Genomic DNA, 27,668 nt, shown 5'->3' with positions numbered 1-27,668 from the left:
CTGCAAGGAAGAGCTGGGGAGAAGTGAACACTGAGGAGAAGAGCAGACAGGGATTTGGCACATGTTTACAGAGGGTGCATGAACATCCCAGTGCTTCTGAAAAAATATATAAAATTGTCTTCTCTTTTACTTTTCTTACATAGTTCTTATTTTCCTCAAAACTTTACATTTTTAAACATAACGCTAATTTAAATCTGTTCACCTAAAACAACATGTAACTTAATTTATAAAAAAAAAAACAACAAAAAAGACCACCCCCCGACATCAAAACGTTGGCTATATAGAGCTGTGTACATAACGCTCATGAAGAAGAAATGAAAATCCTAAACGGTTCTGAATGACATAATCATCGGCAAAAATAGCCAATGTAGGCAAAGCTTATGGAAACAAAAAAAAAAAAGAAGTACACATTGGAAAACAAGATAATTAAGAAGTGCAATATAGCCCGTCGGGTTCGGTTATTTCAGTCTACCATAACCATCAGAATTAACTTGGCTCCGTCTCGGCCAAAGTCATTAGAGAAAAAAAGACTAAGGCAGAAAAGAAGAGGTGAATGAAAGTAGGAAACAGAAAGAGAGCAGAAAGAGTAAAAAGAAAAGAACGGAAGAGGGGAGGAGGAGTCCATTCCACTAAAGGGAGCGGGGGGTGCACACGGAGACCCTAGATAGACAAAAGTTGGCTGTTGAATCTGGAAGGTTGGATAGAGGATATCCAGGGCCCCCAGGTTCTGAGAAACTTGTCATGAGTATCAAAAGCCAAGGAGGTAAGTTTTTCATTTATCATGATGTCACTCATACGGTTTTTAACTGCCTCGAAACTGAGTGTAGGCGTTTTCCAAGACTTAGCAATAATCAATTTTGTTGCATTAAAAAGGTGTTGGGCTAGTTGACGCTCTGGGTGGAGAAGTTCCTGGATAGGTTTACATAATAGAGCTGCATAAGGGTCTCTTCTCAGGTTGGTATGGAACATATTTCTTAACAGGGCGTATACCCGAACCCACAATCTACAGGCTCTAGGACAGGTCCACCAAATGTGGGCCATGGACCCTGGTACCGGGCAACCCCTAAAACAGTTAGGAGAATGTGAAGGAATGAATCTTGCCACTCTCTCAGGCGTGTAGTACCACCTATAAAAGACCTTATATGCATTTTCTAATATGAGAACATTCCTGGAACTTTTCATGAGATTTGTGGTCATGATCCGCCAATCTGCCGGGTCCAATTGCGTCCCTAATTCTTTTTCCCATTGGAGATATTTGTTTGTTGGTAGAAATAATAGAGGAATATATCAAAGATATTGTCCCCGGGGAATGAGGAGTAGCCCTACATACCTTTTCAAAGAGAGTTAGAGAGTACGGGGTTGGCTGAGCCCGGAGGAGCTGTTGTATAAAATGTTTTAATTGTAGGTAACTGTAATGTTCCCGCAGGGGAATGTCGTGAGAAGAACGTAGCATAGCAAATGTAACTACTCTCGTGGGAGTGAGCAAAGAATGGACATCTGTGAATCCATTAGTGGCCCACCAAGAAAATTGACCTGGATTGTCTCTACTAGGGGGGAATAATGGGCAGTGGGAGAGGCGTAGCAAAGGCAGGTGAGGGGATATGAGACCAGCCGCATATTTTAGCCGAAATTGGCCGCCATATAGTACGCTCGGAGGTTGGGGACCGAGAGACCCCCTTCAGACCGCCTCGCGTACATTATCTGCTTATTAATTCGGGGGCGAGAAGCGGCCCAAATACATTTCAAAAGTTTACGCTGATGGATTCGCAATATATGGGGGGGAACTGGAACGGGCAAAACTCTAAAAAAAATATAACAACTTTGGGAGATAAGTCATACGAATTGCAGTGATTCTACTGAACCAGGAGATCGGATAATGAGACCAAGCAGATAACAGGGTGTCTAGCTTACGAAAGAGGGGGGGGAAATTATCCTGGTACAAACCATCGTATTTGGGGGTGATACAAATTCTCAGGTAGGGTAGTGAGGGAGGCCATTGAAAGGGGAAACTTTCTTTTATGGTTGACAATTCCGATGGGGAAAGGTTTACCGACATAGCTTTAGACTTTGTGGGGTTAAAGCGGGAGTCCATCGGGACTCCACGTTTTTTTTTTTTTAAAAGCCAGCAGCTACAAATACTGCAGCTGCTGACTTTTAAAATAGTGACACTTACCTGTCCAGCGCGCCCGCGATGTCGGCACCCGAAGCCGATCTCTAGGTCGTCTGTCAGGTCCTGCCGCCGCCATCTTGGGTGTGGGAATCAGGAAATGGAGCCTTTCGGCTTCATTTCCCGGTTCCCTACTGCGCATGCGCGAATCGCGCTGCGCAATAAGGACGCTCCCCGCTGCCTCTGGGATCTGTGTGTTTCCCAGCAGGCAGCGGGGCACTTGTGGGAAGGGGCGGGCACTTGCGGAAAGGGGCGTAAGTTACGCCCCTTTCCACAGAGAGCTATCCCGGAAGTGGGTGCATTTACCTGGATTATCCAGGTAACTGCACCCCCCTCCCCCCTGAAAGGTGCTGATTGTGGCACCGGAGGGGGGAGGGTTCCGATGAGCGGAAGGTCCACTTTAGGGTGGACCTCCGCTTTAACGCGTAAACCGGACAGGGACGCAAATGTCTCCAGGAGAGAAAACAAATTGGGAAGTGAAATTCTAGGTGAAGTCATGGTTAGTAATATATCATCCGCAAAAAGTGAAATTTTATGTGGAAAACCTGCCACTTCCACGCCTTTGATATCCGGATGTGAACGGATCGACTCCGCCAGTGGTTCCATGGCCAATACAAATAAAAGAGGCGAAAGTGGGCAGCCCTGACGAGTGCCCCTTCGTATAGGGAACACATGGGATTCAAACCCATAATATTTAACTTTAGCTTGGGGGACATCGTACAGGGCTGCCAACCAACGCAGGAATGAGGCTCCGAAACCGTAATGGCGGAGAATGGTCATAAGATATGGCCAAGACAACGTATCGAAAGCCTTGTTCACATCCAGTGACAAAAGCATGGTTTCGAGGGATCGACTATGGGCAATATGCTGTAATTGGATAATTCTACGAATAGCATCTCCAGCCTGTCTCATCGGAACGAATCCTACTTGGTCCTTTTTAATGAGCCGAGGAAGAAACGAATTTAAACGGTTGGCCAAAATTTTCGTAAGGATTTTCATATCAATATTAATTAAAGATATAGGACGGAAATTCGCCCAGGAAGTATGGTCACGGTCAGGCTTCGGCAACATCACTATATTAGCTGTCAGTAGGTCTGATGAAAGGCTCTGCCCTTGCTTGATGGAGTTATACATGGCCGCCAAGGGGGCTGCAACTACATCCACCATTTTTCGATAATATAGTGCCGTGAAGCCATCCGGACCTGGCCGCTTCCCGACTTTGAGGTCCTTAATACTTTCTCTGACCTCAGTCTCCTGGATATCACGGTCCATAAAAGTAATCTGGGCCTCTGTTAAAGTGGGCAGGGCTATTCGCTGGAGAAATTCCGTCCTGTCCTGTTCTGTCTTAGAGTCTTGGGCTGAGTATAGGGAGGAGAGTCTATACCGAAATTCGTCCAGTATGTGAGCCGGTTTACTGGTAAGCTTATTATGTCTGGTACGCAGAGTTATAGGGGTCAGTTTAGGGTTAAATGTTCGCAACCTCCTAGCCAGAGCCGCAGTGGGTTTATTCGACTTATTATACCAGCGTTGGCGAGACCAGCGCAAAGTGCGTTCTGCTTGTTCGGTAAGATTTAAGTCTAGTTCCATGCGGGCCTGGTCTAGGAGCTTACGATTAGCAAGAGAAGGGGTTTGCTTAAAAAGTGCAGAAATGGAGTCCAAACGGGACTCCAACTTTCTCTGCGCCTCCTGCCTCTCCCTCTTGCGTTTAGACGCTATTTGAATGATACGACCCCTGAGCACCGCTTTATATGCCTCCCATAGCGTCACTGGGGAGGGAACTGAAGTTGAATTAAAACGGAAATACTCAGATGACGCCTCTAGTATGGTGTTATGGATGTCTCGTATAGATAGTAATGAGTCATTCATAACCCAAGGGGAGGGTTGAGAATTACGCATTAGGGACCGACAAACCACTAGAATGGGATCATGGTCTGTCTAGGGCAGTGATGGCGAACCTTGGCACCCCAGATGTTTTGGAACTACATTTCCCATGATGCTCTTGCACTCTGCAGTGTAGTTGAGCATCATGGGAAATGTAGTTCCAAAACATCTGGGGTGCCAAGGTTCGCCATCACTGGTCTAGGGAGCTGCCAAAATAGAAACAGATTCCACTAGGGGGAGGTGTTTTCTATGCATTATAACATGGTCTATTCGGGAATGCAAATGATGCGGATGGGAATAATGTGTGTAATCTTTGGTTGTCGGGTGTAACTCACGCCAGAGGTCGACCAAATCATAGGTAGGTAACGAACAAGAAAACATTTTAGCTGTAGGGGAAATGGCCTTCTTATCGGATGGATACTTGTCTAATATGGGATTAAGGGCCACATTGGAGTCCCCCGCCAGCAACAGGGTCCCCTTCTGATGCGACACTAAGAGGGAGCAGATATGTGACAAGAAGGGACCTGGATTAGAATTGGGAGCATAGTAGGTCAGGATAGTAACTTCCGTATCTTGAATGCTGCCCAGAAGCAAAAGATATCTGCCTGCAGGATCTGCTAACTGTTTGTCGCACCGAAAGGGGACCGTCCTGCGAAAGGCAATTAAAACTCCCCTCTGTTTGGTCGGACCATTGGCCTGAAACACCTGTGGATATTGGGAATCGAAATAGTTAGGGTGTGAAGTAGAGGAAAAATGGGTTTCTTGGAGACACGCGATATCAATGTGTTGCTTTCCGAGATATTTAAACACTTTTACTCTCTTGGGTGGTGAATTCATACCTTGGACGTTCAGTGACAGCCAACGCAGGGTCATAACGAGTAAGCAGAGAACCGCTTATCAGAGGCTCCGCGTGCATCCCCTATGGACTCAGGAATAAGAAGAAGAAGGGTTAGAGTAGAATAGGAAGTATTAGCATAAGAAGAAATATAAAGAGAGCCAGAAAAAGTAAGCACAGAAGAATCGAAAAAAGCTCGGAAGAGAAGTAATAAGAACCACAACTGTGCATGTAAGCGTAGGCCTGGTGGCCTACCAAAAAGTCAGAAGTTAAGAGGGACCATAATCCCACGCAAGTACCGAATCTAGGGGGGCGCAGTGGTCCACCTGGCCCACTCGGTCTATCTTAAAAAAATTACAATAAAACAAACATTGAACTTGAGCACTAAGTTACATAACTATTAACTGTAAGTAGAACAGAATACATATGGTAATGTCAGACACGGAGTGCTGGTACTAAAACAACACCAGCGGGTTGAGACAAGCTCAGTAACTAGTAGGTCACACAAAGTAAAACCCCATAAACTGTAAGGGCCCATGAGCTTAAAATTAACGCAACAATGCAATTGACTAACGGACCTCCCCCGCCCCCCCCCCCCCCCGGGAAACCCCGGAGGGGAGCCGGGGGAGGCCCGCCACAGACATCTAGAAAAGTTCAAAAAAAATAAATAAATTGCATATATATATATATGCATATTTTGATACCGATATCAAGCCCCCACAGAACAGCTGCTAGAGCTCGGGACAGGACCGGTACCTCACCCACTCCAGGTAAAGTGGGACAAAACAAAAAAAAAAAACTGTGCAGACCGTTCGCAAGAATAATAACCCGCATATGGACGGGGGGAATGTCAGCCTGTGGGGACATCTTGGTAGCGTTGGGCTTGTAGCGATCGCAGGGCCTGAGATCCATGCAGGGAGGCTTGAGAAGACTTTCGGGAAGGCTGTGTTTGCCGGGCATGGGCGGATGGAGCAGCTGGGTCCCCTTGAGATGGTGGAAGGTCTAGCTGTAACTCTTGAAAGTGACGTCTCAGGTCAGAGACAGAGGAGGCTTGGACTTGATGTCCCCTATAGGTGAAGGACAACCTAAAGGGGAACCCCCACCTGTATTTTATGCCCAGATTCTGCAAGATCAATAGGTAGGGTTTTAAAAGTCTTCTTTTAGCAATCGTTACCGGAGATAGATCCGTGAACAGTTGTAGGGGGTAATTTTGGAAAGTGAGGTCTTGGCGATCTCTCGCGGCCTGTAGGAGTCTTTCCTTAGTGCGATAATAATGCAGCTTTATAATAACATCTCTGGTGGGGCCTTCCGAGGGCTTTGGAGCCAGGGATCTGTGTATACGGTCGAACTCTAATCGCTCCAGGGGGATTTCAGGGGCAAGTTCTTGAAAAAAGGCCGTAGCTGTACCCTGTATATCTGTAACAGCCTCGGGGATACCGCGGATTCTCAGATTGTCCCTGCGGGCCCTGTTCTCAGAGTCCTCTAACTTGTCCTTCAATCCCTCCAGCTCCGTATGCAACTTTTCTAGCTCATCCTTGTGGCCCTCCAGCACTGTGGTGGATAAGTCCATCCTTTGCTCTAGTTGGTTTGTGCGGTGACCTAGCTCCTTAAGGCCTCGCATGAGATCAGAGGAAAGCTTACGTGAGGCTGCTGAGATCTCATCCCTGACTATAGAACGGAATCTGGCTAGCATATCATCGGAAGCATGTTGTGCAGGGCTTACCAGATCCGAGGGGAACTGCTGACTGTCAGGGGGAGAGGCTGCTCCCATCCCGGAGAGCCTTGTGGTGTCGTCTGGCTCCGGAGGCTCGGGCGCCATCTTGCCTGTCCCTGCTGCTTGCTGCATCTTGCGCTGTTTGGGAGACCTCCGCTTTCCCCCGTGCTACCGATGCATTCCCGCGGGTCCCCGCCGGTGTCCGCAATCTGGGGCTGCCGGTCCGGCGTGTCTGACTGGCCTACGTGCTCTGAGGACCGAGGAGTTAGCGGCCGGTGGCGCGGAGCGTGGAGACTAAGCGGCCATCTTCCGCGATCGCGCGCATGCGCCCTCCAGTACGAGGAAATTTCATAAAATGTCTCCATATAAAGTAAATAAGTTCTTTACATTTTCATTATGGGATTTCCTGGGCAGTAGATGTGGATCTGACTTGATCTGATAAAAAATATTATAAAGTATATGCTTTTTCACTATTAGAAATGTGTTAGAAACAGTTTTAGTACTGTTAGAAATTATAGTCTCGGCTTCTTTTTCTGACCACAATAATATAGGAGGCACATATAATCTCCTGCTTTATGGAGATTTTATCATGTATAGTGGCTGTGGAGAAGGAAGATCTGGGAGTATGAGGCATTCATTGGGTAGTTGGATGAATTTATTGGGCATACTTTTTTCCCTATGGTAACTCAAAATTTAAGTGGAGAGTTGTAAACAGCTTTTGGTACCTGCAGACACAGGGCCTTACACAATGTGCAGAAAAAACTGGCCAATGAAATGTAACAACTGATCCAGAGGTACTGGTGTTTTGAACAAAAAGTGGATTTAACTTCAGCTGCCTCTCATGCATGCACCCAACAGACTACAGACTAACATGGACCTATTGTTTTATGACGCCTTTGAGATTACTTTATGTGTTTGTTACCTTGACACTTCATATTCCTGAAATGTGCCTGCTGTACCATGTACTTTTATGAGAAAGTATCCTGTTATCTTTGTATTGCTTCCTTTATGTGAAATCACTGATGTTTCTTCCAGTCCCTCTGCTTTCCTATTAAAAACTGACCACACCATGGCTCTAGCTATGTTGGGAACTCAGCCTGCTCTCATCCAATGATCAAACTTGTCCTGCACAGCCTTTCACTGGAAAGCTCAGTGTACTGCTGCTTCTCCTCCCCCCAGCTCTTATGCAGCTGAGAACAGAGGGAGTGGGATCACTTATAAAATAGGGGAAAAAGCTATTTATAATGTAGTTTTATATCTATACATAAATGTTTTGCCTTTCATTTCTATTTTAAACGGAATAAGTTGCTTGACAGGGTGATTGCTTACAATCACTTTCATATAGCATAAGTACTGTAATACCTATATTATTATATTACTACTATTATATTAATACTATTATTAATATTAATACATATTTATTGCCTATCCTTACATCCTTCTGAATACCTCTCCTGCACATTCTGTTGGGCAAATTATGTGATTAGCAGAACAGTCAGGCATCTGGTGTTTATAGGACAAGTCAGTATATTTTCTTTACAATTCAAATATAAAAAAGACATTTGCAGGTTTTTGCACCCAAAAGCTTGTTTGTCTGTGTGTGGGACTCTGACAACAAAACCTCCAGTCACCTGTCTTGCCATTTTCTTTTTTAAATATAACATTTTTTTTTTCTTTTTAAAGAATTTCAGGGAAGGTACAGCTCACAACCATAACAGAAAATGTTCATGGGCAATTACTTCAATAACAGCAGGCTATACGCCCAGCATTTGATACACATATCTGTAATAGCAATGATGCCTGCAGTAGCACTTTTAACTACATTGTCTGACACACAATGTTAGTATCATAGGCTATTGGATGAGAAATGTCACAACGTTCCCATAACAAGACACACTGTGGAACTGCCCGATCCCCGAAAGATATCAAATCTGAAAAATTCAAAAAAGGGAAAGGAAGAAACACAATGGTTTAAAAAAAAGTAGAAAGAAAAGCAGTAGGTAAGTAGATGAAAGATAAAAGATGTGGTTAGGGGGGAGGGGGAAGATAAAGAAAGGGGTTCAGACCCAGAATCCTTGAACATGTAGCCGCTACAAATAGTAACAAGGCCATTATTGATTCTCTATTCATGATCCAAGCAGGGGCACACCTTCATCAGATAGAATAAACATATTCCATAGCCTCCATTACTGAGAATGTTTTTCCTGTTTATTTTTGGCCGTAAGGACTAAGTCTTCTAATTTTTTGATTTCCTCCACTCTGCTCAACCAAGTGGCAATAGACAAAGGTGTGTTTTTTTCCACAGTAGAGGAATGCAGGAATTGCGGCATTCAACAAGTGTCACATTATTGATTTTTGATAACGTTTTGGGGGGATTGTGGTAGCGTGGAGCAGAAAGAAAGCTAGATTGTCAGGAATGGTATGATCTGTAAAGTGTGAGTGTGAGTAACTGTCCAAACTTTCGTCCAAAAATGTTTCAGCAGAGGGCAGGACCAAAAAAGTATGGAGAAGTGTTCCTCTGTCTGCCTGGCATCTCAAGCAGTGGTCAATGGTGGTCAGGAAGTATTTGTGTAATAACTGAGGTGTATAATACCACCTGGTCAAAATATTATAATTCGATTCTTGCATTTTCATCCAAATTGATGTTTTTAAGGAGAACCTGATTATATTTAGTTTTTGGGTGTCTCTTAAAGAGCTTGTATGTCAATCTCCCTACTCTATAAGAAAGACAAGTCTGGGTGTTCCGAGGGTGAGCTAAGCTAAGTATAGGTTTTGGATAGCACTTCGGGTAAAGCCTCCTCATCCCTACAGTAATCCTCAAAGGTCCTCAGAGTCCAGTAAAATTGAGCAGGATTGAGAGAGAATGCAGGAAATGGTGTATTCGTATCGCTTTCCAGGATGGAAGTTGAAAGTGGCAGGTGTCACTTATCAATGATTGGATGGAGGGCCACCGATTTCCATCTAAAAAATGCACGGCACGGTCTTGGACTGCAGATAGAAGCATCTCATATTCTGATTGCCCAAGTCCAGGGGGGAACATCGGGTTACCCAGTGTTGGGAAAAGAGAGGAATATCTAGTGGAAAGGGAAGTTGTCAATATAGTCATTGAACTCATATGGAGAGTAGTGCCCATTATGGGGTGGGATTTCAGTGCAGGAGGTAGCCGGTCGAAAAAAACACACAGCCCCTTTCAACGGAACAATGGTCTGGGCTTGTTCTAGTTGCATCCAAAGTTTGGTCTTATAGTGTTGATTCCAGTCAATTATTCTCCCAAGTTGTACTGATAAATAATAATTTTGTAAGTCTGGAAGAACTAAACCTCCATGGTGTTTAGGCAATGTAAGATAACGTCTGTTAAAAAATGGTTTTGAGTGTGCCCAGAAGAATTTTATAAAAAGTGAATGTGCTTGTTTGAAGTATTGGAGTGGGATCTTGACTGGCAGTGCTTGAATTAAGAATAGAAACTTCTGCGTATACACATTTTAAGGAGGTTACACCTGCCGAACCAAGAGTGTTGACTCCTCTAGCAGCAATCAAGTCTTGATCAACAGAGGCAGAAAATTAAGTTCAAAGGTGCTGTCAAGTCACCAGGAAAAAGAGTCCCTAAATATTTGAGAGCGTGGTCCGACCACTTGAAGTTAAACTGGGATTGTGAGGAGCTTAGTCTAGTCAGGGCTACGTTGACCCCCATCCATGCAGATTTCAAAGACATGCAGGTAGTAGAGGTGGCCTTGCGGTTCACTCGGCAGTAGGTTTGTGGCGAATTTTGCTCGTTCGCGATTCGCCAAACCGGCGGACTTCTTGCGCTGTTCGCGCGGCCATATTTGTTTACATTGTGAAGAACTTTGACCCATGACACATCCACTATGGGGTACAGGACAGCCAATTGAGACATTTCAGCACATGGACAATTGGACATACCCCCTACCTTATAAATAGACCTGATCTGGTGGCCATTTTACATTCTGTCTTTTGTCGGTGTAGGGACAGAATGCTGTGTGGAGCAGGGATAGTCAGTTTAATCACTAGCTATTACTATTAGGTCCACAAAGGTCCTTTTAAGGACTGGTATAGGTGTACAGTATATAGGGTTGTAATAAACTTAGAATATACTTTCTTTCAAGTATATTATGGTGCACTGCTGACTGCTGTGCTGCTGAGTGCTTGCTGACTGATTCTGCAGCTGTCTTTGATCAGTGTAGGGAGGGACAGTTTGGTGTTTGGAGCAGGGACAGTCTGCAAATCACTAGCTACTAGGTCCACAAAGGTCCTTTTAAGGACTGGTATAGGTGTACAGTATATAGGGTTGTACACGTATAATATACTTTCTTTCAACTATAGAAAGCATATTATACTTGACTGCTGATCTGATTGCTGCCCGATTCTGCAGCTGTCTTTTATCAGTGTAGGGACTGAGGGACAGTTAGGTGTTTGGAGCAGGGACAGTCTGCAAATCACTAACTACTAGGTCCACAAAGGTCCTTTTATAGGTGTACAGTATATAGGGTTGTACACGTATAATATACTTTCTTTCAAATATAGAAAGCCTATTATACTTGACTGCTGTGCTGCTGAGCTGATTGCTGCCCGATTCTGCAGCTGTTTTTTTATCAGTGTAGGGACTGAGGGACAGTTTGGTGTTTGGAGCAGGGACAGTCTGCAAATCACTAGCTACTAGGTCCACAAGGGTCCTTTTAATAACTGGTATAGGTGTACAGTATATAGGGTTGTACACGTATAATATACTTTCTTTCAAATATAGAAAGCAGATTATAGAGCACTGCACTGCTGTGCTGCTGACCGATTCTGCAGCTGTTGTTTCTCAGTGTAGGGAGGGACAGTTTGGTTTTTGGAGCAGGGACAGTCTGCAAATCTAGACACTTGATATTATCTAGCTACTATTAGGTCCACAAAGGTCCTTTTAAGGACTGGTATAGGTGTGTACTATTTGGTGTGCAGTATATAGGGATGTAATACACGTATAAAATACTTGCACATATAGAAAGCATAGTATAGTGCATTTCCACTGTGCAGCATTGTGACTGCTGAGCAGTTCTGCAGCGATACTACAAAGAGTGACAAACGCAATAAAAAAAAAAGTATTATAACTGGTGTGATAGACCAGTGGCCCCCAAAAATGACAGATTGAAGCCGGGTGTTATATACCTTCTTCCACATACATACTGCACTTCTCTAGAGACTTTTGTCACAGGGTCATTTAAAAAATGACAGGCAGGGAAAGAGGCAGGCCCTTCTGCAGGGATGGTAGGAGTAGGGTAGGAGCAATAGACTTGAGCCAAAGTGGCAAATTGCAGAAGGTGCGTGCGACTACGTCAAAGGACGCACCAGACTTGGTTGAGTGGCTCACTCAGCCTTACTCTTCTGCACCATCCTCACGATCTGCACCCTCTTCTTTACTCTCTGCTGTGTGCACCCCCAAAAACACTACCACCAACACCACCACCACCATATACCCTCCTCTTGAGTCACAGGAATTATTTTCCAATCCATCACAAGACATTGCCGACGCGCAGCCACTCTTGGCATTGGATCAGGAAGAGGAGGTATCAACAACTGTTGCTACCTACTCCGAGATCTCTAATTATAGCAGTGGGGAAGGTGGTGTTGATGATGACATGTCTAGTGATGTCACGTGGGTGGCCACAAGAGAGTAAAAGGAGGGGAGTTCAGAGGGAGATATGGACCAGCAGATAGGGAGGAGAAGCAGGAAGAACTTAGATTGCACAGGAGGGACAAAGCAGACTGCTAATGTATCAGGAGCGAGGCATCAACCATTTACGGTCACACCTGGCGCTCCCAGGATGCCGGCACATGGCTCCGCAGTGTGGGCTCTGTTGACAATAGTGTTGCCATCTGCAGCCTTTGCAGTCAACGCATAAGCCGCGGTAAGCCCAACACTCACCTAGGGACGACCGCCTTAAGAAGGCACATGAGCTGCCAACACGAGCCCAGTGGGAGCAAAGGAACACACAAAGCCACACTCCAGGCTCTCACCTTCTCTTTCCTCACAATTATCCTCCACTCCACCTTCCATCATGCCATCCTCAAGTTTTTCTGGAAAAAGGCAGGCTTCCGTGGGCCAAATGTTCGAGCGTAAAAAAATGATGACGCCGGATAACCCTCTTGCCCAACGGTTAACGGCTGGCTTGTCAGAACTGATAGCCCGCCAAATACTGCCATATAAACTGGTGGACTCAGAGGACTTTTGAAAATTTGTGGCCATTGGAACACCACAATGGAAGGTCCCAGGAAAGAAGTATTTCTCACAGAAGGGCATCCCAGAGCTATATGGCCATGTTCAGCGGCAAGTGAATGTATCTCTGGCACACAGTGTCAATGCCAAGATACATCTGATCACAGACACGTGGTCTAGCAAACACGGGCAGGGAAGGTATATAACTTTTACTGCCCACTGGGTGAACCTTCTGACGGCTGTCAAGCATGTAACCCGTGGCACCCATGTAGATTTGGTTTTACTGCCATGGATTGCATGCAGGCCTGCCTCTTCCTTTTCCGCTGCTAGCGTCTCTTCCGCTGCATCGCCCAAGCTCCCCAGAACCTATTGCCATGCCAGGTGAGACGTTGCCATGCTGTACTGCATCTGTTGTGCCTGGAAGCCAAGAGCCGCACTGGCCCTGCACTTCTTTCAGCTTTGCGTTCACAGGCAGATCAGTGGCTAACACCGCTCAATTTGACAGTTGGTAAAGTGGTGTGTGACAACGGTGCCAATCTGCTTAGCGCATTGAAACAGGGCAAAATTACGCACGTGCCATACATGGCACACGTCTTAAACTTGGTCGTGCAGTGGTTTGTTGTCAAATACCCTGGGGTCCAGGACATCTTGCGGCAGGCAAGGAAAATCTCGGCCCATTTCAGAAGATCTTACACGGCCATGGCTCGCCTTGCTGACATTCAGCGGCGACGTAATCTGCCGGTCAGATGTCTTATTTGCGATTGCCCGACGCGATGGAACTTAACCTTCTATATGCTTGATTGGCTGCTCCAGCAGAAACGTGCAGTTAACGACTACCTGTATGAACTCTGCGCCAGAACAGGTTCTGGGGAGCTTGGTTTTTTTCAGCGTGCCAGTGGCTACTCATGCGCGATGCATGCAGACTTCTTGATGAGATCACCAAACTGGTCAGTCGCAGCCATGGCACCATCAGTGACATCGTACCTTATGCCTTCTTTATGGAGTGTGCATTGCGTTGTGTCATTGATCAAGCCGTGGAGGAGCAGGAGCAGGAAGATGAGGAAGTCGCAATGCTGGATGAATTCCCAGGGGGGCTACTCTGTCTGAAGAGGAGGAGGAGGAGGATGGTGCCGGGGCAGAGGAGGAGGAGCAAGAAGAGCATGCTTTAAACCTTTCTGGGATCCTTGTTGTGCGTGGATGGGGAGAGCAGAACGAGGAGGACGACATTATCCTGGATGATGAGCAGGAGCCAGGCCACCACACCGCTTCCAGTTTAATGCAAATGGGGGCCTTCATGCTCCAGTGTTTTAACAGGGACCCCCGTATAAAAAGCATAAAGGTCAAGGACCAGTACTGGGTGGAAACGTACTTGGACCCCCGGTACAAACACAAAATGGCGGAAATGTTACCACTGTCACAGAGGGCTTACAGAATGGAGCACTTCCAGGCATTACTTTGAGAAATTCTGCATTCTGCTTTTGCGTGCGCTGGCAGAGGAGGAATTCCCACTCCCAGAGAAAGAGTTGCGGGTACCAATACAACAGCGCCTGCAAGAAGAGGGCAGTTTGAAGATGTGTTGGTGACTTCTGATATGAGGTCATTCTTTAAGCCGACCCATCGACAGGTCTCATCCGGATCCAGCATCAGGGAACGCCTAGACAGGCAGGTGTCCAACTACATCGTGTTAACAGCCGATGTGGACGCTCTGAGGAGTGATGAACCCCTGGACTGCTGGGTGGGCAGGCTTGACCTCTGGCCAGAGCTTGCCCAATTTGCAATGGAACTGTTGGCTTGCCCCTTGTCCAGTGTCCTGTCCGAAAGGACGTTCAGCACAGCAGGGGGGATTGTGACCGATAAGCGCACTCGCCTAGCTCATGACAGTGTTGACTACCTCACATTTATAAAAATTAATGAGGCATGGATCTCGGAGGAATTCAACACATGTGACCAGTAGACCATGTATATGCATAACTCTATAAACGATTTATTTAATCGAGCACACAGACCTTTTTTCTACCTTTGGCTCACTTCCTTGTACAAAAAAAGCACACCGTACTTTATGCCCGTACCCTGCTGTTTGAAGAGGTTGAGTGCTGTCATATTTTTGGGTCCTGCAGCGAGTTGCTGGTATCAGTGTTGCTGTCAGTGCTCTCTATCTCGGTGCTGGTGTCAGTGCTCTCTCTCTATCTCGGTGCTGGTGTGGTTTCAGTGCTCTCTATCTCGGTGCTGGTGTCAGTGCTCACTATCACGGTGCTGGTGTCAGTGGTCATTATCACAATGCTGGTGTCAGTGCTCTCTATCATGGTGCTGGTGTCAGTGCTCTCTATCATGGTGCTGGTGTCGGTGCTCTCTATCCTGGTGCTGGTGTCATTGCTCTCTATCACGGTGCTGGTGCCAGTGCTCTCTATCACGGTGCTGGTGTCAGTGCTCTCTATCACGGTGCTGGTGTCAGTGCTCTCTATCACGGTGCTGGTGTCAGTGCTCTCTATCACGGTGCTGGTGTCAGTGCTCTCTAACACGGTGCTGGTGTGGTGTCAGTGCGCTCTATCTCGGTGCTGGTGTCGGTGCTCTCTATCATGGTGCTGGTGTCAGTGCTCTCTATCTCGGTGCTGGTGTCAGTGCTCTCTATCACGGTGCTGGTAGGTTAATTGGCTACTGTCCAAAATTGGCCCTAGTATATGAATTGGGACCTTGGATTGTGGGCTCATTGAGGGTAGGTACCGATGTGAGTGTGCAATGTACAGGAATAGGGACAATTGTAGACACTCACTCAGGTTCAACTGGATGGACTGGTGTCTTTATTCAACCTTACTAACTATGACACTATTTATTGAAATACATTTTTAGATTAGACTGTGTTCCATATCTGTCAAACTCTCTAAGAAGATTTGGGAGGGACACCACAGGGTTAGTTAAGGAAAAAAGGAGGTCATCGGCATAGGCTGAGATCTTGTATTGGGAGTTACCTATGATTATTCCCGATATGTCCGGGTTTGAGCGTCTTGTACAAAGAAAGGGTTCTCATGATAGGGTAAACTAAAGAGGGAGTGGACATCCCTGTCTGGTGCCATTTCTGATAGGGAAGAGATCCGAGAGGACATCATTAGCTTTAACCTAAGACGTTAATGCGGAGTAAATGTTTGAGATCTGTTGAAGCATTTTGTTTCCCAATGTGCTTAAGTATAGAGGACACAAATTCCCAATTGACACAGTTGAAAGCTTTTCTCATGCTGAGAAAGATGCATGGTGTCTTAGTCACAGAGGCAACATGAATTAGGTTGAGCACTTTGGTGGTATTGTCTCTAGCCTCTCTTGAGGGGATAAAACCTACCTGATCTCCTGCATGTGTTGAGCTAATCTGTTGACCAGAATCTTCGTAAAAAGGTGAGATCTATATTCAGAAGGGAAATGGGTCTATAGCTACTGCATGTGGATGGATCTTTACCTTCATTAGGTATAAGGGATATGTGGGCCTTCAGGGTGTCTCTATGGATGTGCACTCCCTCAGTAAGGGCGTTGAATAGCTTCACTATATAAGGTCCTAGAAGTGTCAGAAGGGATTGGTTATACCATCAGGGCCCAGGGCTTTGCCAGGTTTCATCCTGCTCTTTGTAGTTCCTCTAGGGTAATGGGGGCATCCAGCTCCGCACCCACCTCTGCGGGGAGTTTGGGAAGTCAGGACAAAGTAATGTAATCCTCCATTGCTGCTTTATTGGGTGACCCCACTGGGAGATTGTATAGGGAAGAATAATATTCCCTGAATTCCTGTGCAATCTGGGTGGGAATGCCTTTTTTTTGGCCCGAGGGAGCTACGATTTGGGGCACTCATGTACTAAGTCTGTGATTTCTGACCACTTCAGCTAATAATTTCCCACACTTATTGCCAGATTCGTAAGTAAGTTTCCAGCAGAATTGAAGTGCCGCTTTAGCCCTATAATGTGTTTGATCCACTGTTTGCCGTAAAGAGACAATAGTTCCTTTTCCAGTGAGGCTATAAGTGTTCATTTATGTTCGATTCAACTTCATGTAGCTTATGAAGAAGCATAAGCAATTGTTGCTCTCTTTCCCGTTTGATGCACCCACCATGTCTAACCGCTTCTGCCCGTACGATTTTACCCCCTTCCTGACCAGAGCGCTTTTCGCGATTTGGCACTGCGTTGCTTTAACTGATAAGTGTGCGGTCGTGCGACGTTGCATCCAAACAAAATTGGCGTCCTTTTTTTCCCCAGAAATAGAGCTTTCTTTTGGTGGTATTTGATCACCTCTGTGGTTTTATTTTTTGCTCTATAAACAAAAAAAGCAACAATTTTGAAAAAAAAAACAATATTTATTACTTTTTGCTGTAATAAATATCCCCAAAAATATATAAAAAAATATATTTTTTCCTCAGTTTAGGCGGATATGTATTCTTCTACATATGTTTGGTAAAAAAAATGCAATAAGCATATACTGATTGGTTTGCGCAAAAGTTATAACATCTACAAAATAGAGGATAGTTTTATGGCTTTTTTATTATAATTTTTTTTTTACTAGTAATGGCGGCAATCTGCGATTTTTTTCGGAAACCGATATTATGGTGGACATGTCAGACAATTTTGACACATTTTTGGGACCATTGGAATTTTTACAGCGATCAGTGTAAACATGTTAGCTTAATTAGCTGATTTCCAAACTGTCCCCAGTATATCAGATAGGGACCTTAGATTGTAAGCTCCTTGAAGGCAGGGACTGATGTAAACGTACAGTGTGTAGAAGTGCTGCATGTACTGTTAGTACTTATAAATATCTGTAATAAATACATTTAACCACTTCAGCCCTGGAAGATTTTACCCCCTTCCTAACCAGAGCACTTTTTGCGGTTCGGCACTGCGTTGCTTTAACTGATAATTGCGTTGTCATGCGTCGTTGCACCCAAACAAAATTGATGTCCTTTTTTTCCCACCAATAGAGCTTTCTTTTCATGGTATTTGATCACCTCTGTGGTTTTTATTTTTTGCGCTATAAACAAAAAAAGAGTGTCAATTTTGAAAAAACTCAATATTTTTTACTTTTTGCTAAAATTAATATCCCCCAAAAATATATATATAAAAGTTTAGGTCAATATTTATTCTTCATATTCTATTATTCTATTCTATTCTACATATTTTTAGTAAAAAAAAATTGCAATAAGCATATATTGATTGGTTTGTGCAAAAGTTATAGCATCTACAAAATAGGGGATAGTTTTATGGCATTTTTATTATTCATTTATTTTTTAATAGTAATAGTACTACCCTGTTTCCCCCAAAATAAGACCTAGCGTGATTGTTGGCGATGGCTGCAATATAAGCCCTACCCCCCCCCCCCCTAAATAAGCCCTAGCTAAAGTCCTTGTAGGTCTTATTTTCAAGGTAGTGCTTATTTTTGGGGAAACAAGGTAGGGCTTATTTGGGGGGTAGGGCTTATATTGCAGCCATCACCGACAATCACGATAGGTCTTATTTTCGGGGGAAACAGGGTAGTAAATGAGTACTAGTAATGATCAGCGATTTTTATCAGGACTGCGACATTATGACAGACACATCAGGCAATTTTGACCCATTTTTGAGACACTGGCATTTATACTGCTATAAAAATGCACTGATTACTGTAAAAATGTCACTGGTAGGGAAGGGGTTAACCACTAGGGGACGATCAAGGGGTTAAATGTGTTTCCTCTCTGTGTTTTAACTGAAAGGGGGGACTGTCTAGGGAAGATGACAGATCGCTGTTCATACTTTGTACGAACAGACGATCAGTCACTTCTCCCCTCAGATAACCGGAAACTGTGTGTTTACATACACAGATCCCGGTTCTCAGTGATTGCGACTGCTGGGCACTCGCATCGGCTCCGGGCTGCGTGTGCACACCCCTAGTAGTCACAGGGCGAAACAACGTTCCATAAGGTCATTTCACCCAGTGGCCTCCCAGTAAAACTGCGGCGGCTGGTCGGCAAGTGGTTAAACCTGAATCCTGGGATTAGCTAATTTTTACTAAATACAAGCAGTATGTATATTAATACTTGAACCTTGGTGTGATTTATGTCCTTCTTTCAGATCTGTGCTGTAATCCAATCTTTAACTTTGCCTTTGTGCAGGAGCTTTATGTAATAAGAAAGACAGCTCACTTCTGCTCTCTTCTTATGCAAGGTAACTCTGTCCCCTCCTGTAGTTTTCTGCAGCCAGTCTGTAGTGGAGGGCCTGCTCGGATCTCTGCACAGGCTATATGTCAATGATGTCACTGCTGCTTTTAGATGCTAATATCTGGGTTTGTAAAGGCATTTGGTGCACACAAAGTGGATTTATATCTTCACAGTGGTTGTAAACCCTTACAAACCACTTTGACCTACAGATAAGCCTAGATTAAGGCTTACCTGTAGGTCCAAGAAATATCTAAAATATCTAAAACTCAGAAGAACAGATCAGAATTTCAAACTTCACACTTACTTCACTTACTGCATACCTTTTTCAGATCAATGACTCAAGCACAGAAGCCAAAATTAACCAGGCAACTAGCATTACAAAAGCACTTAAAGCGCTGTTCCAGCTGAATTATTTTTTTAAATCAGCAGCTACAAACACTGTAGCTGCTGACTTTTAATAAGCGCACTTACCTGTCCAGGGAGCCCGTCAATTGGATCGGGTGCCGGCACTGCCATTCTATCTAAGGGAAACAGGCAGTGGAGCCTTGCTGCTTCACTGCCCGGTTTCTACTGCGCATGCGTGAGTCGCACGGCACTTTGTGAATGGGCGGCTGTCTTCCGGGATACCCACAGGTATCAGAAGACAGCGCACCCAATTTCCCAGAACACCACATGAGGGATAAAGAGAAGGAACAGCTCTGCAGAGAAGGAAGTGGCAGATTAGGAAGACTGCCTAGCAACAGGTAAGTAAAAATAATTTTTTTTCAATTTTTTTTTTTTCAATTTAAAGAGCCTGTTTACGGATTTTTTTTTTTTTTTTTTTTGGGGTGGACCTCTGCTTTAAAGGGGTTGTAAACCTTTGTGGTTTTTCACCTCAGTGCATTCCATTCAGAGTCTGAGTCCAGCATTTGTGTCTGTGGACACAAATGCTGGACTTTGGTGCGTGACCGCAGCGTTTCTCCTAGGAGGTTATCTGATGTGGGGACCCCAGAAGAGGATGTTTGGGGCCACTCTGTGCAAAAAAAGCTGCACAGTGGAGGTAAGTATGATATGTTTGTTATTTAAAAAAAATAAAACGATCCTTTACAATCACTTTAAGCAATGGTAACCCATGTAGTGGTAAATGTTGGAAAGCTTTATGATCATTGTTTAGTTTACTGTCTGATGTGTGACCTCGATTTACCTACAATATGCCTTCAATTAATTCTTTAGCTACAATGTTTGCATTATGGCATATGGACAAACTGGAAGTGGAAAAACGTACACGATGATGGGACCCCATTCTGAATGTGAAAGAGAAAACCACACAGAACTTGGAATTATCCCAAGAGCAGCAGAAGAGCTGTTTAGGTAAAACATTATATTCTGTTTGTGGATGCAAAATCTATCAGTGACTAAATCCTGATAACCCGAATCATAAAACTGCAACACATTAGATATCAGAGTATAGAATCCTTCACGTTTCTGATAGCCGCAAAACAGACAGTGGCCAATGCATGGAAAACATCTGTTGTGAATATTTCAGAAACCAAAAATAGAATGAACCAATCTTTCATACATGCCAAAATGGACGCTTTAGATAAGAATCGTCTGTCAAAATTCAACAGCATATGGAGACCATGGATTAGATACTACATGTCAGATAATTTTGTTAATCGAATATTCTTGTCATGGTAATTAAATTTTTTTCTCTCTCTCTTTCTGGTATGATATTTAGCTATATATACTATAATCTACCCCTGGAGTTAAGTAGTTATCTCTCCCCCTCCTTTCTGTCCTCATTTCCTTTTACCATTTTTTCTTCCATGCTTCTTTAAAAAAAAACTTTCCTTATACTACAGTATTTGTTATCCATATAGAAGTATACCTGAGGTCAGGATTTCGTTTATTTCAAATATGTAAAATAGATATATTTCTGTCTTTTCCAGTTTATTGAGCTCCTGACATTTCAGATATAAACAACATTATACTCTAGTCTTCTCTAGCTTATATAACAACCACACCCTTTTCGGAGTGTTTATTATTCCTCCTTGTTATTTTATTCTTTTTTATTTAGATAACTGTAGTTTATTATAATTTGCATACATCTCCATAGGTTGTAAATGATAGAGTAACCCTCTCTTGTTTTAGTGTGTTTATTTATTTACATATTTATTTATTTATGTATTTATTTTTATAAAACATCTATACTTTAATGTTATATTTTAATATTTTTGTTTTGTCAAATATTCTGTATTTGTTGTTATTTATTATTTCTAAAACAAATAAATCTTTTGAACTAGAGTATAGAATCCTGAACCATATAATCTGCCTTTCCCCACTAAAAACTCACCTTAGTCAAAGCATGTGGCAAGGTGATTTAGCAGTTCATTCTCCATGAAAAGAGGTCACCCTAATAATCTACCCCAGATTTGCCAGTGGTAGGTACACACTATTCATTTTTTTCATTCCACCCTGTGGGTTGAACAAAAACAAACTGTCAGCTTCAGTCGGAGACGCTGTACCAGCCAGGCAAGGTTAGTTCAGCGCTCTCCTCCACTGAGCTATTGTGTTCTGGCCATCTTTTGTTGGACAGATTGACATACACACGGCCGAAGGTTGGCTGTTTGTTTTTTGAACTGGCTGTTGTCTCCCTACATTTGGCCCATGTGTACCACCCAGCTTTAGGCCCCTTTCACACCGACCGCTGTTCTGCCACAGTTTAGCATGTTTATTTTTTTCTATGAAATTCAAGACTCCAGACACAGCGATCAGCTGCATTTATACAGTGCAATTACCTGCGTTTGTGTGCGTTTCTGTGCAGTTGCGTTCAGCTGCAGTTATCTAATATAGTCGTTCCCAAAGCAACCATTTTTAATTTTTTTTTGCTCCCTTGAATCCCTTCTCATGCTGCTATCCGCAGTTGACACAAAAGACTGCAATTACCTGCGGTTATGTGCATATAGCTGCGCTACATCGCAACTGGACGCATTCAATTCTATTTCTATTCGCACCAAACCGCATGTAACGAAATCGCAGCTAAACACTGTGTGGGAATGGGGCCATAGGAAAGCATTGTGTGCTTTTAGCTGCGGTAGACAACTAGAAAATCTGCAGCTAAAAGCACCATTCTATTCGTCCGTGTGAAAGGGGCCTTAGGCTCACAAAAAAAAAAGAAAATGTCTTATCTATGGGTGCCATAAATGGGTCAGTGTAGTATCAGAAGCAGCCAGCAAATGTATTGACTTAAAATATGAAACCGCAAAAGATAAAACACAAAAAACAGATACATGCCCCTCCCCCCCTTTAGGCCCCTTTAACATGGGCGATCTGATCAGTCTCGCCTGTCAGTTTTTAAGGCGGACCTGATCGGACCATCCAATCTCTTCTATGGAGCGCGGTTGTCAGCGGACATGTCCGCAGACACAAGCCGCCATCCAATCTGATTCTGTCCACCAAAAACAGATGGATGGCCAATTCTCCATTCATCTGGCGGATCAGATTGAATGGCTTTTGGATGGAAATGGGCAGGTGGTCTGTTTCCATCTAGAGCGGGCTGTGTCCACTGTGTCCCTGTACGCTCTACATATCAGAGCGGCACAGACCTGTCATCTACTCAGGGGGAATCAGTGGAGAGATCCTTCTCTGAGCAAGCAGATCCTACTTAACAGAGGCGCTCATGTGAAAGGGGCCTTAGGGAGATTCACCCTCCCTAACTGACCTGATCACCGATATCCCCAGGAATGAAAGTGAGGGTAAAACCAAAGCTTTGAGTTGCCACTAAAACAGAAATTGAGGGGAAAATCTTTCAATAGTCATACTTTCTGCTCTTTATGTTTAGGGGACTTGATGTACTAAAACTAGAGTGTGCAGAATCTGGTGCAACTGTGCTTGGTAGCCAATAAGCTTTTTACTTCAACTTGCTCAATTAAACTTTGACAATAAAACCTGGAATGTGATTGGTTATTATGCACAGCTGCCCCAGATTCTGTGTGCACCAGTTTTAGTAAATCTCCCCTTTAACCGCTTGAGATCCACGCTATAGCCGAATGACGGCTACAGCGCGGACCTGCTTTTCCGGGACGACGTCTATTGACGTCGTCCCGTGCATGAGCGGCCTGTGCGCCCTGTGATCAGCGAGTCTATGAGACTCGCCTGATCACAGATCGGAGCAAGGGATCGATCCCGACCCCTTACCACATGATCAGCTGTCAGTCAATGACATGTGATCACAACAGAGCCGGTAATCGGCCATTTTTCCTCCTCGCGCTGATAGCGCGAGGAGAACAAAAAAGCCGATCACCGGCGGCCGTAAGAGGGACATCAGTCCCGATCACGGCGAGTTGGGGCCAGCTCATCTGCCCCCTGCCAGTGCCACCTAAGTATAGGAAAAAGGACCACCCATCACTGCCACCCATCAGTGCCTACAGTGCCACCTATCAGTGCCCACAATCTGCCTCAACAATAGTGCTGCACCTCAGTGCCACATATCCGTGCCCATCAGTGTCATCTACCAGTGCCCATCAGTGCCGCCCAGCAGTGCCCATCCGTGCCACCCATCCATGCCATCTTATCTGTGCCCATCTTTGCCCATCAGTGCCGCCTTATCTGTGCCCATCAGTACTGCCTTATCTGTGCCTATCGGTGCCAACTTAACTGTGCCTATCAGTGCCCACCAGTGCAGCCTATCAGTGCCCACCAGTGCCGCCTCATCAGCGCATTTCAATGAAGGAGAAAAATGACCTGTTTGCAAAATGTTATAACAAACTATTAAACATGATTTATTTTTTTAATATGTTTTTGTTTGTTTAGCAAAAAATAAAACTCCCAGCTGTAATTAAATACCACCAAAAGAAAGCTCTATTTGTGGGAAAAAAATGATAAAAATTTCATTTGGGTACAGTGTTGTATGACCGCACAATTGTCATTCAAAGTGCATCAGCGCTGAAAAGCTGAAAATTAGTCTGGGCAGGAGGGGGGTTTAAGTGCCCAGTAAGCAAGTGGTTAAGCTCCATATACACTATTAGATTTTCTGCAGATTTTTGTCTTCAGATTTACCAAAACCATATAATATGAGGTCAAACCTTAATGGGTTGTACACACGATAGGATTTTCCTACAATAAATATTCGATGTGAGATTGTTGTCGGAAATTCCAACTGTGTGTATGCTCCTTCGTACAGTTGCTGTCGGAATTTCCGACAACAGCTGTTTGAGAGCCTATTTTCCGACAACAAGACTTGTTGGAAATTCCGAGCATGTGTACACAATTCTGACGCACAGAAGTCCATGCATGCTCGGAATCAAGCAGAAGAGCCGCACTGGCTATTAAACTTTATTTTTCTCGGCTTGTCGTACCCATTGTACGTCACCTCGTTCTTGACGTTCGGAATTTCCGACAACATTCGTGTGACCAAAAAAAGTTTGGGCCAACATTCGTCTGAAAAAAATCCACGGTTTTGTTGTCGGAATATCCGATCGTGTGTACATAGCATAACCCTTGTATTACATGGTTTTAGTAAATCTGAAGACAAAAATCTGCAGAATGGGATCTGTATGGGATCTTAGAGAAGCAGTTTTGCTTACCCCATCCTCCTCTCCAGCAGGTTTCTCTATGCTGCTAAACCATTTCCGACAGCCCCTTCGTCCCTGTAGTTCAGCGGTCTAAGGACCTCTGACATCATTTAAACTGATGCAGGGCCTGTAGCCCTGCATTACACATGGGGAAGGCTGCCGCAGGATCAGGAGGACCAGATCAGTAAACTTGCTTTTCTAGTTCCCTAGACAGAAACAAGCATGAAGCAGTGTGGGTGCAGGCCTAATGTGAGGACTGCCTTGTTAGAATTTTAATTGTTGTGCTGTTGTATATAACATGGATCCTGCTTCTAGTAGATGAAATATATTTTCACAAAAATAGGGGAAATATTTTGGTGCAAGGTGAAGGAACTGTATTTGTAAATATTTTACCCTTCCACTTTGCATATTCTGAACATTTTTACCTCATTCTAGACTCATTTTGGAAAAGCCAGAAGAAAGTCATTCTGTGGAAGTTTCCATACTTGAAGTATATAATAATGATCTTTATGATCTTCTGGCATATGACAGTCATGCAGGTCTGTGCCTAAAGCGTGATATTGTGATTGGTAAAGATGGGAAGAGTTATGTGCCTTCACTGACATATAAGTAAGTTTTACGTCTCAAATCTTCTTCTATAGTTTACTTTCTAAATGAGTGGGAGACTAGGAGTCATTGAAGTAACTAAATGCCTGTACTTTTCTTATGTTTCCTAAAAAGTTTCCTGCTATCCTGCACCATTGGAAAATAATTGCGGGCACAAGTACGTGTCAAGTAATATCCACATGAAGGTCAAAAGCCAATGTTTCCCAGCAGAACATTGCCCAAAGCATCACACTGCCTCCACTGGCTTGCCTTCTTACTATACTGCATACTTCTCAACCCTTCCCCAGATAAGTGATGTGCATCCATCCACATGATTTAAAAGAAAACGTGATTCATCAGACCAGGCTACCTTCCTCCATTCCTAGGCACATTTAGCTGTGAACTAGGGTCAGCATGGGCACCCCGACTTTTCTGCAGCTCCATACACAACAAACTGTAATGCCCATTTTTCCTGCTTTCAACACATCAATATCAGGGATAAAATGTTTATTTCCAGATTAATATATCCCACCCATTTTCAGATGCCATTGTAACAAGATAATCAAAGTCATTCGCTTAACCTGTCAGTGGTCAAAAATGTATGGCTGACCAGTGTATTTACTACCACTAAATGTATTTTTATTGAATGGATAGAAGGGGAAGATAAACTAAAAATGTTTACTGTTTTGTAAAGTTTATAAGCACTGTGAGGTTGATTTACTAAAGGCAAATAAGTTGTTCCCTTTGCAAGGAAAGCTGTACTTTGCAACAGAGTTTCCCTTAGAATTTAGTGAATGCGGTGAAGTTTCAAAGTATCAAAAATGTGCAATGGAACTAAAAAATAAAGCATTTTTGCCTGCACCTGGTTGGATGATGGAAGTTAGCAGAGCTTCACCTTATTCACTAAGTTCTAAGGCAAATTGCTTTACAAAGTGTAACTTTCCATACAAAGTGAACAGGCTTTTTTGCATTTAGTAGTAAATCAAACCCCAAATGTATGTCAATAATGGCCGAGTTCATACATTTGTGTACAATAAATCTACAAATAGATGGAGTTCTAGCTTTCACCCCACCATATCGAATAGTCTATCATGCACTGTCAGACAATAAGGTACCACCCATAGGCATGAGCAGGGGGTGTGCCTGGGGCCACTCTAACCACTACGTGCGGTGCAGATACCTCCTACTGCCCGGGCTTCCACTGTGTGTTGACCTTCCCCCCGAGCCTGCAGTGCTGCTGTTTCCCTCCTCTCCTCCCAGCTGCTCCGGAGGGTGTTTCATGATGGAGAGCGGGGGAAGGGGCTAGTAAATATATAATTTACTGGCCCCTTCCTTTACTATTTACTATGATCCAGTTTGTGAATAATCAGGAAATCACTCAGCACTAAGCAATTCCCAATCATTCACTGTCCTGTGCAGCTGTGGCTGCAGAGAAATTCATGTGTGTTAGAGCTTTGGGGTGCACACCATGATGCAATAGCCTCAACACACCTAGGATTCTTGTCCATCATTTTAACAATATTTGTAGACATTTAAAAAATACGTGTTTAAATGCAGGAGGCTTTTATTATATAGTATTAGCAGAGCATGCATAGTTTTGTAATACAAAAGCCTAGCAGTTCAAAAAGTGTCTCTGTCAAAACTTGATTTAGAATTATATGATCAGGGTGAGAGAAGGAATTATGATCATCTTTTCACCTTCATTCATCTGGGTGTGCATTCTGATATTGCAGCCCATTCATAGCAAAGTGGCAGAATTATTCCATTCATGTAATTCATTTTATCCACATTTTTAGATAAGGTTCCAATACCCTGCAAAGCTTTTCTTAAACTGTTATACTATTTTATTGTTTTACAGACATGCTGCATACATTGAAGATGTTCTAGATTTGGTGAAAAAAGGTTTACAGTTAAGAGTTAAGCATTCAACTCTAATTCATGCAAATTCTTCTCGTTCCCATCTAGTTGTCACCTTAACTGTGACAACTAGTGCTAAATCTGGTGAGGCAGTCGGTAAGTACATTTATACAGTTTATAAGTGCTTGCATTAGTACGTCATATATCGGTGACAAGCTTTTTATACCCCAGGTATTCTGGCACCCTAAAAGTATATTATCAGACCTCCAAAATATGTTTTTCAACAGACCTCTATTTATTTAATGAGATTTATCCTAATCTTCAGACATCAAAAATGTGTTGTGAGACCCTCAGCGTACTTACCCAGGGCCGCTGATAGGCCAGTACAACTGGCCCTGCTGTACCGGGCCTGACCAGCAGGGGGGCCCGGGCAAGCTGAACTGCAAAATGTTATGTATAAAAAAAAAAAAAAAAAAGTTCCTCCTCCACCGATCAGTGTCCGCCACCACATCCCCGCCCCCCTGTTCGGTAAACTTTTTTTTTTTTTTTTTTTAATGTGTGATGTGCTGTATTCGTTGCAGTATGCGGCTGCAGGGGAGGGACTCTTTCCTGTATTTCGGGCGCGGAAGAATACTTCTTCTGCACCCGCTCCTAATGCTCCGCACACCGCACAAGTCCCGGCCAGCATATAATGTTATGCTGT

General features: G+C 43.9%; 1 protein-coding gene across 2 annotated transcripts in view; it reads left to right on the top strand.

Moving 5' to 3' along the window:
* KIF25 (kinesin family member 25) overlaps positions 1 to 27,668 on the top strand; it is a 133,481-nt gene that overhangs the window by 94,143 nt on the left and 11,670 nt on the right. For both annotated transcript variants that reach the window (XM_077486588.1, XM_077486589.1), the window contains exons 10-12: positions 20,184 to 20,321; positions 24,959 to 25,132; positions 26,967 to 27,121. In XM_077486588.1, coding sequence (XP_077342714.1) covers positions 20,184 to 20,321; positions 24,959 to 25,132; positions 26,967 to 27,121 — 467 coding nt within the window. The remainder of the gene's footprint in view (positions 1 to 20,183; positions 20,322 to 24,958; positions 25,133 to 26,966; positions 27,122 to 27,668) is intronic.

The sequence above is a fragment of the Lithobates pipiens genome, unplaced genomic scaffold (assembly GCF_037356315.1).
Source record: "Lithobates pipiens isolate NorthernLeopardFrog02 unplaced genomic scaffold, aLitPip1_a1.2 Scaffold_18, whole genome shotgun sequence".
NCBI classification, from domain to species: Eukaryota; Metazoa; Chordata; class Amphibia; order Anura; family Ranidae; genus Lithobates; species Lithobates pipiens.
The sequence above is the reverse complement of the archived record's forward strand: the minus strand, read 5'-3'. Positions and strand labels throughout refer to the sequence as shown.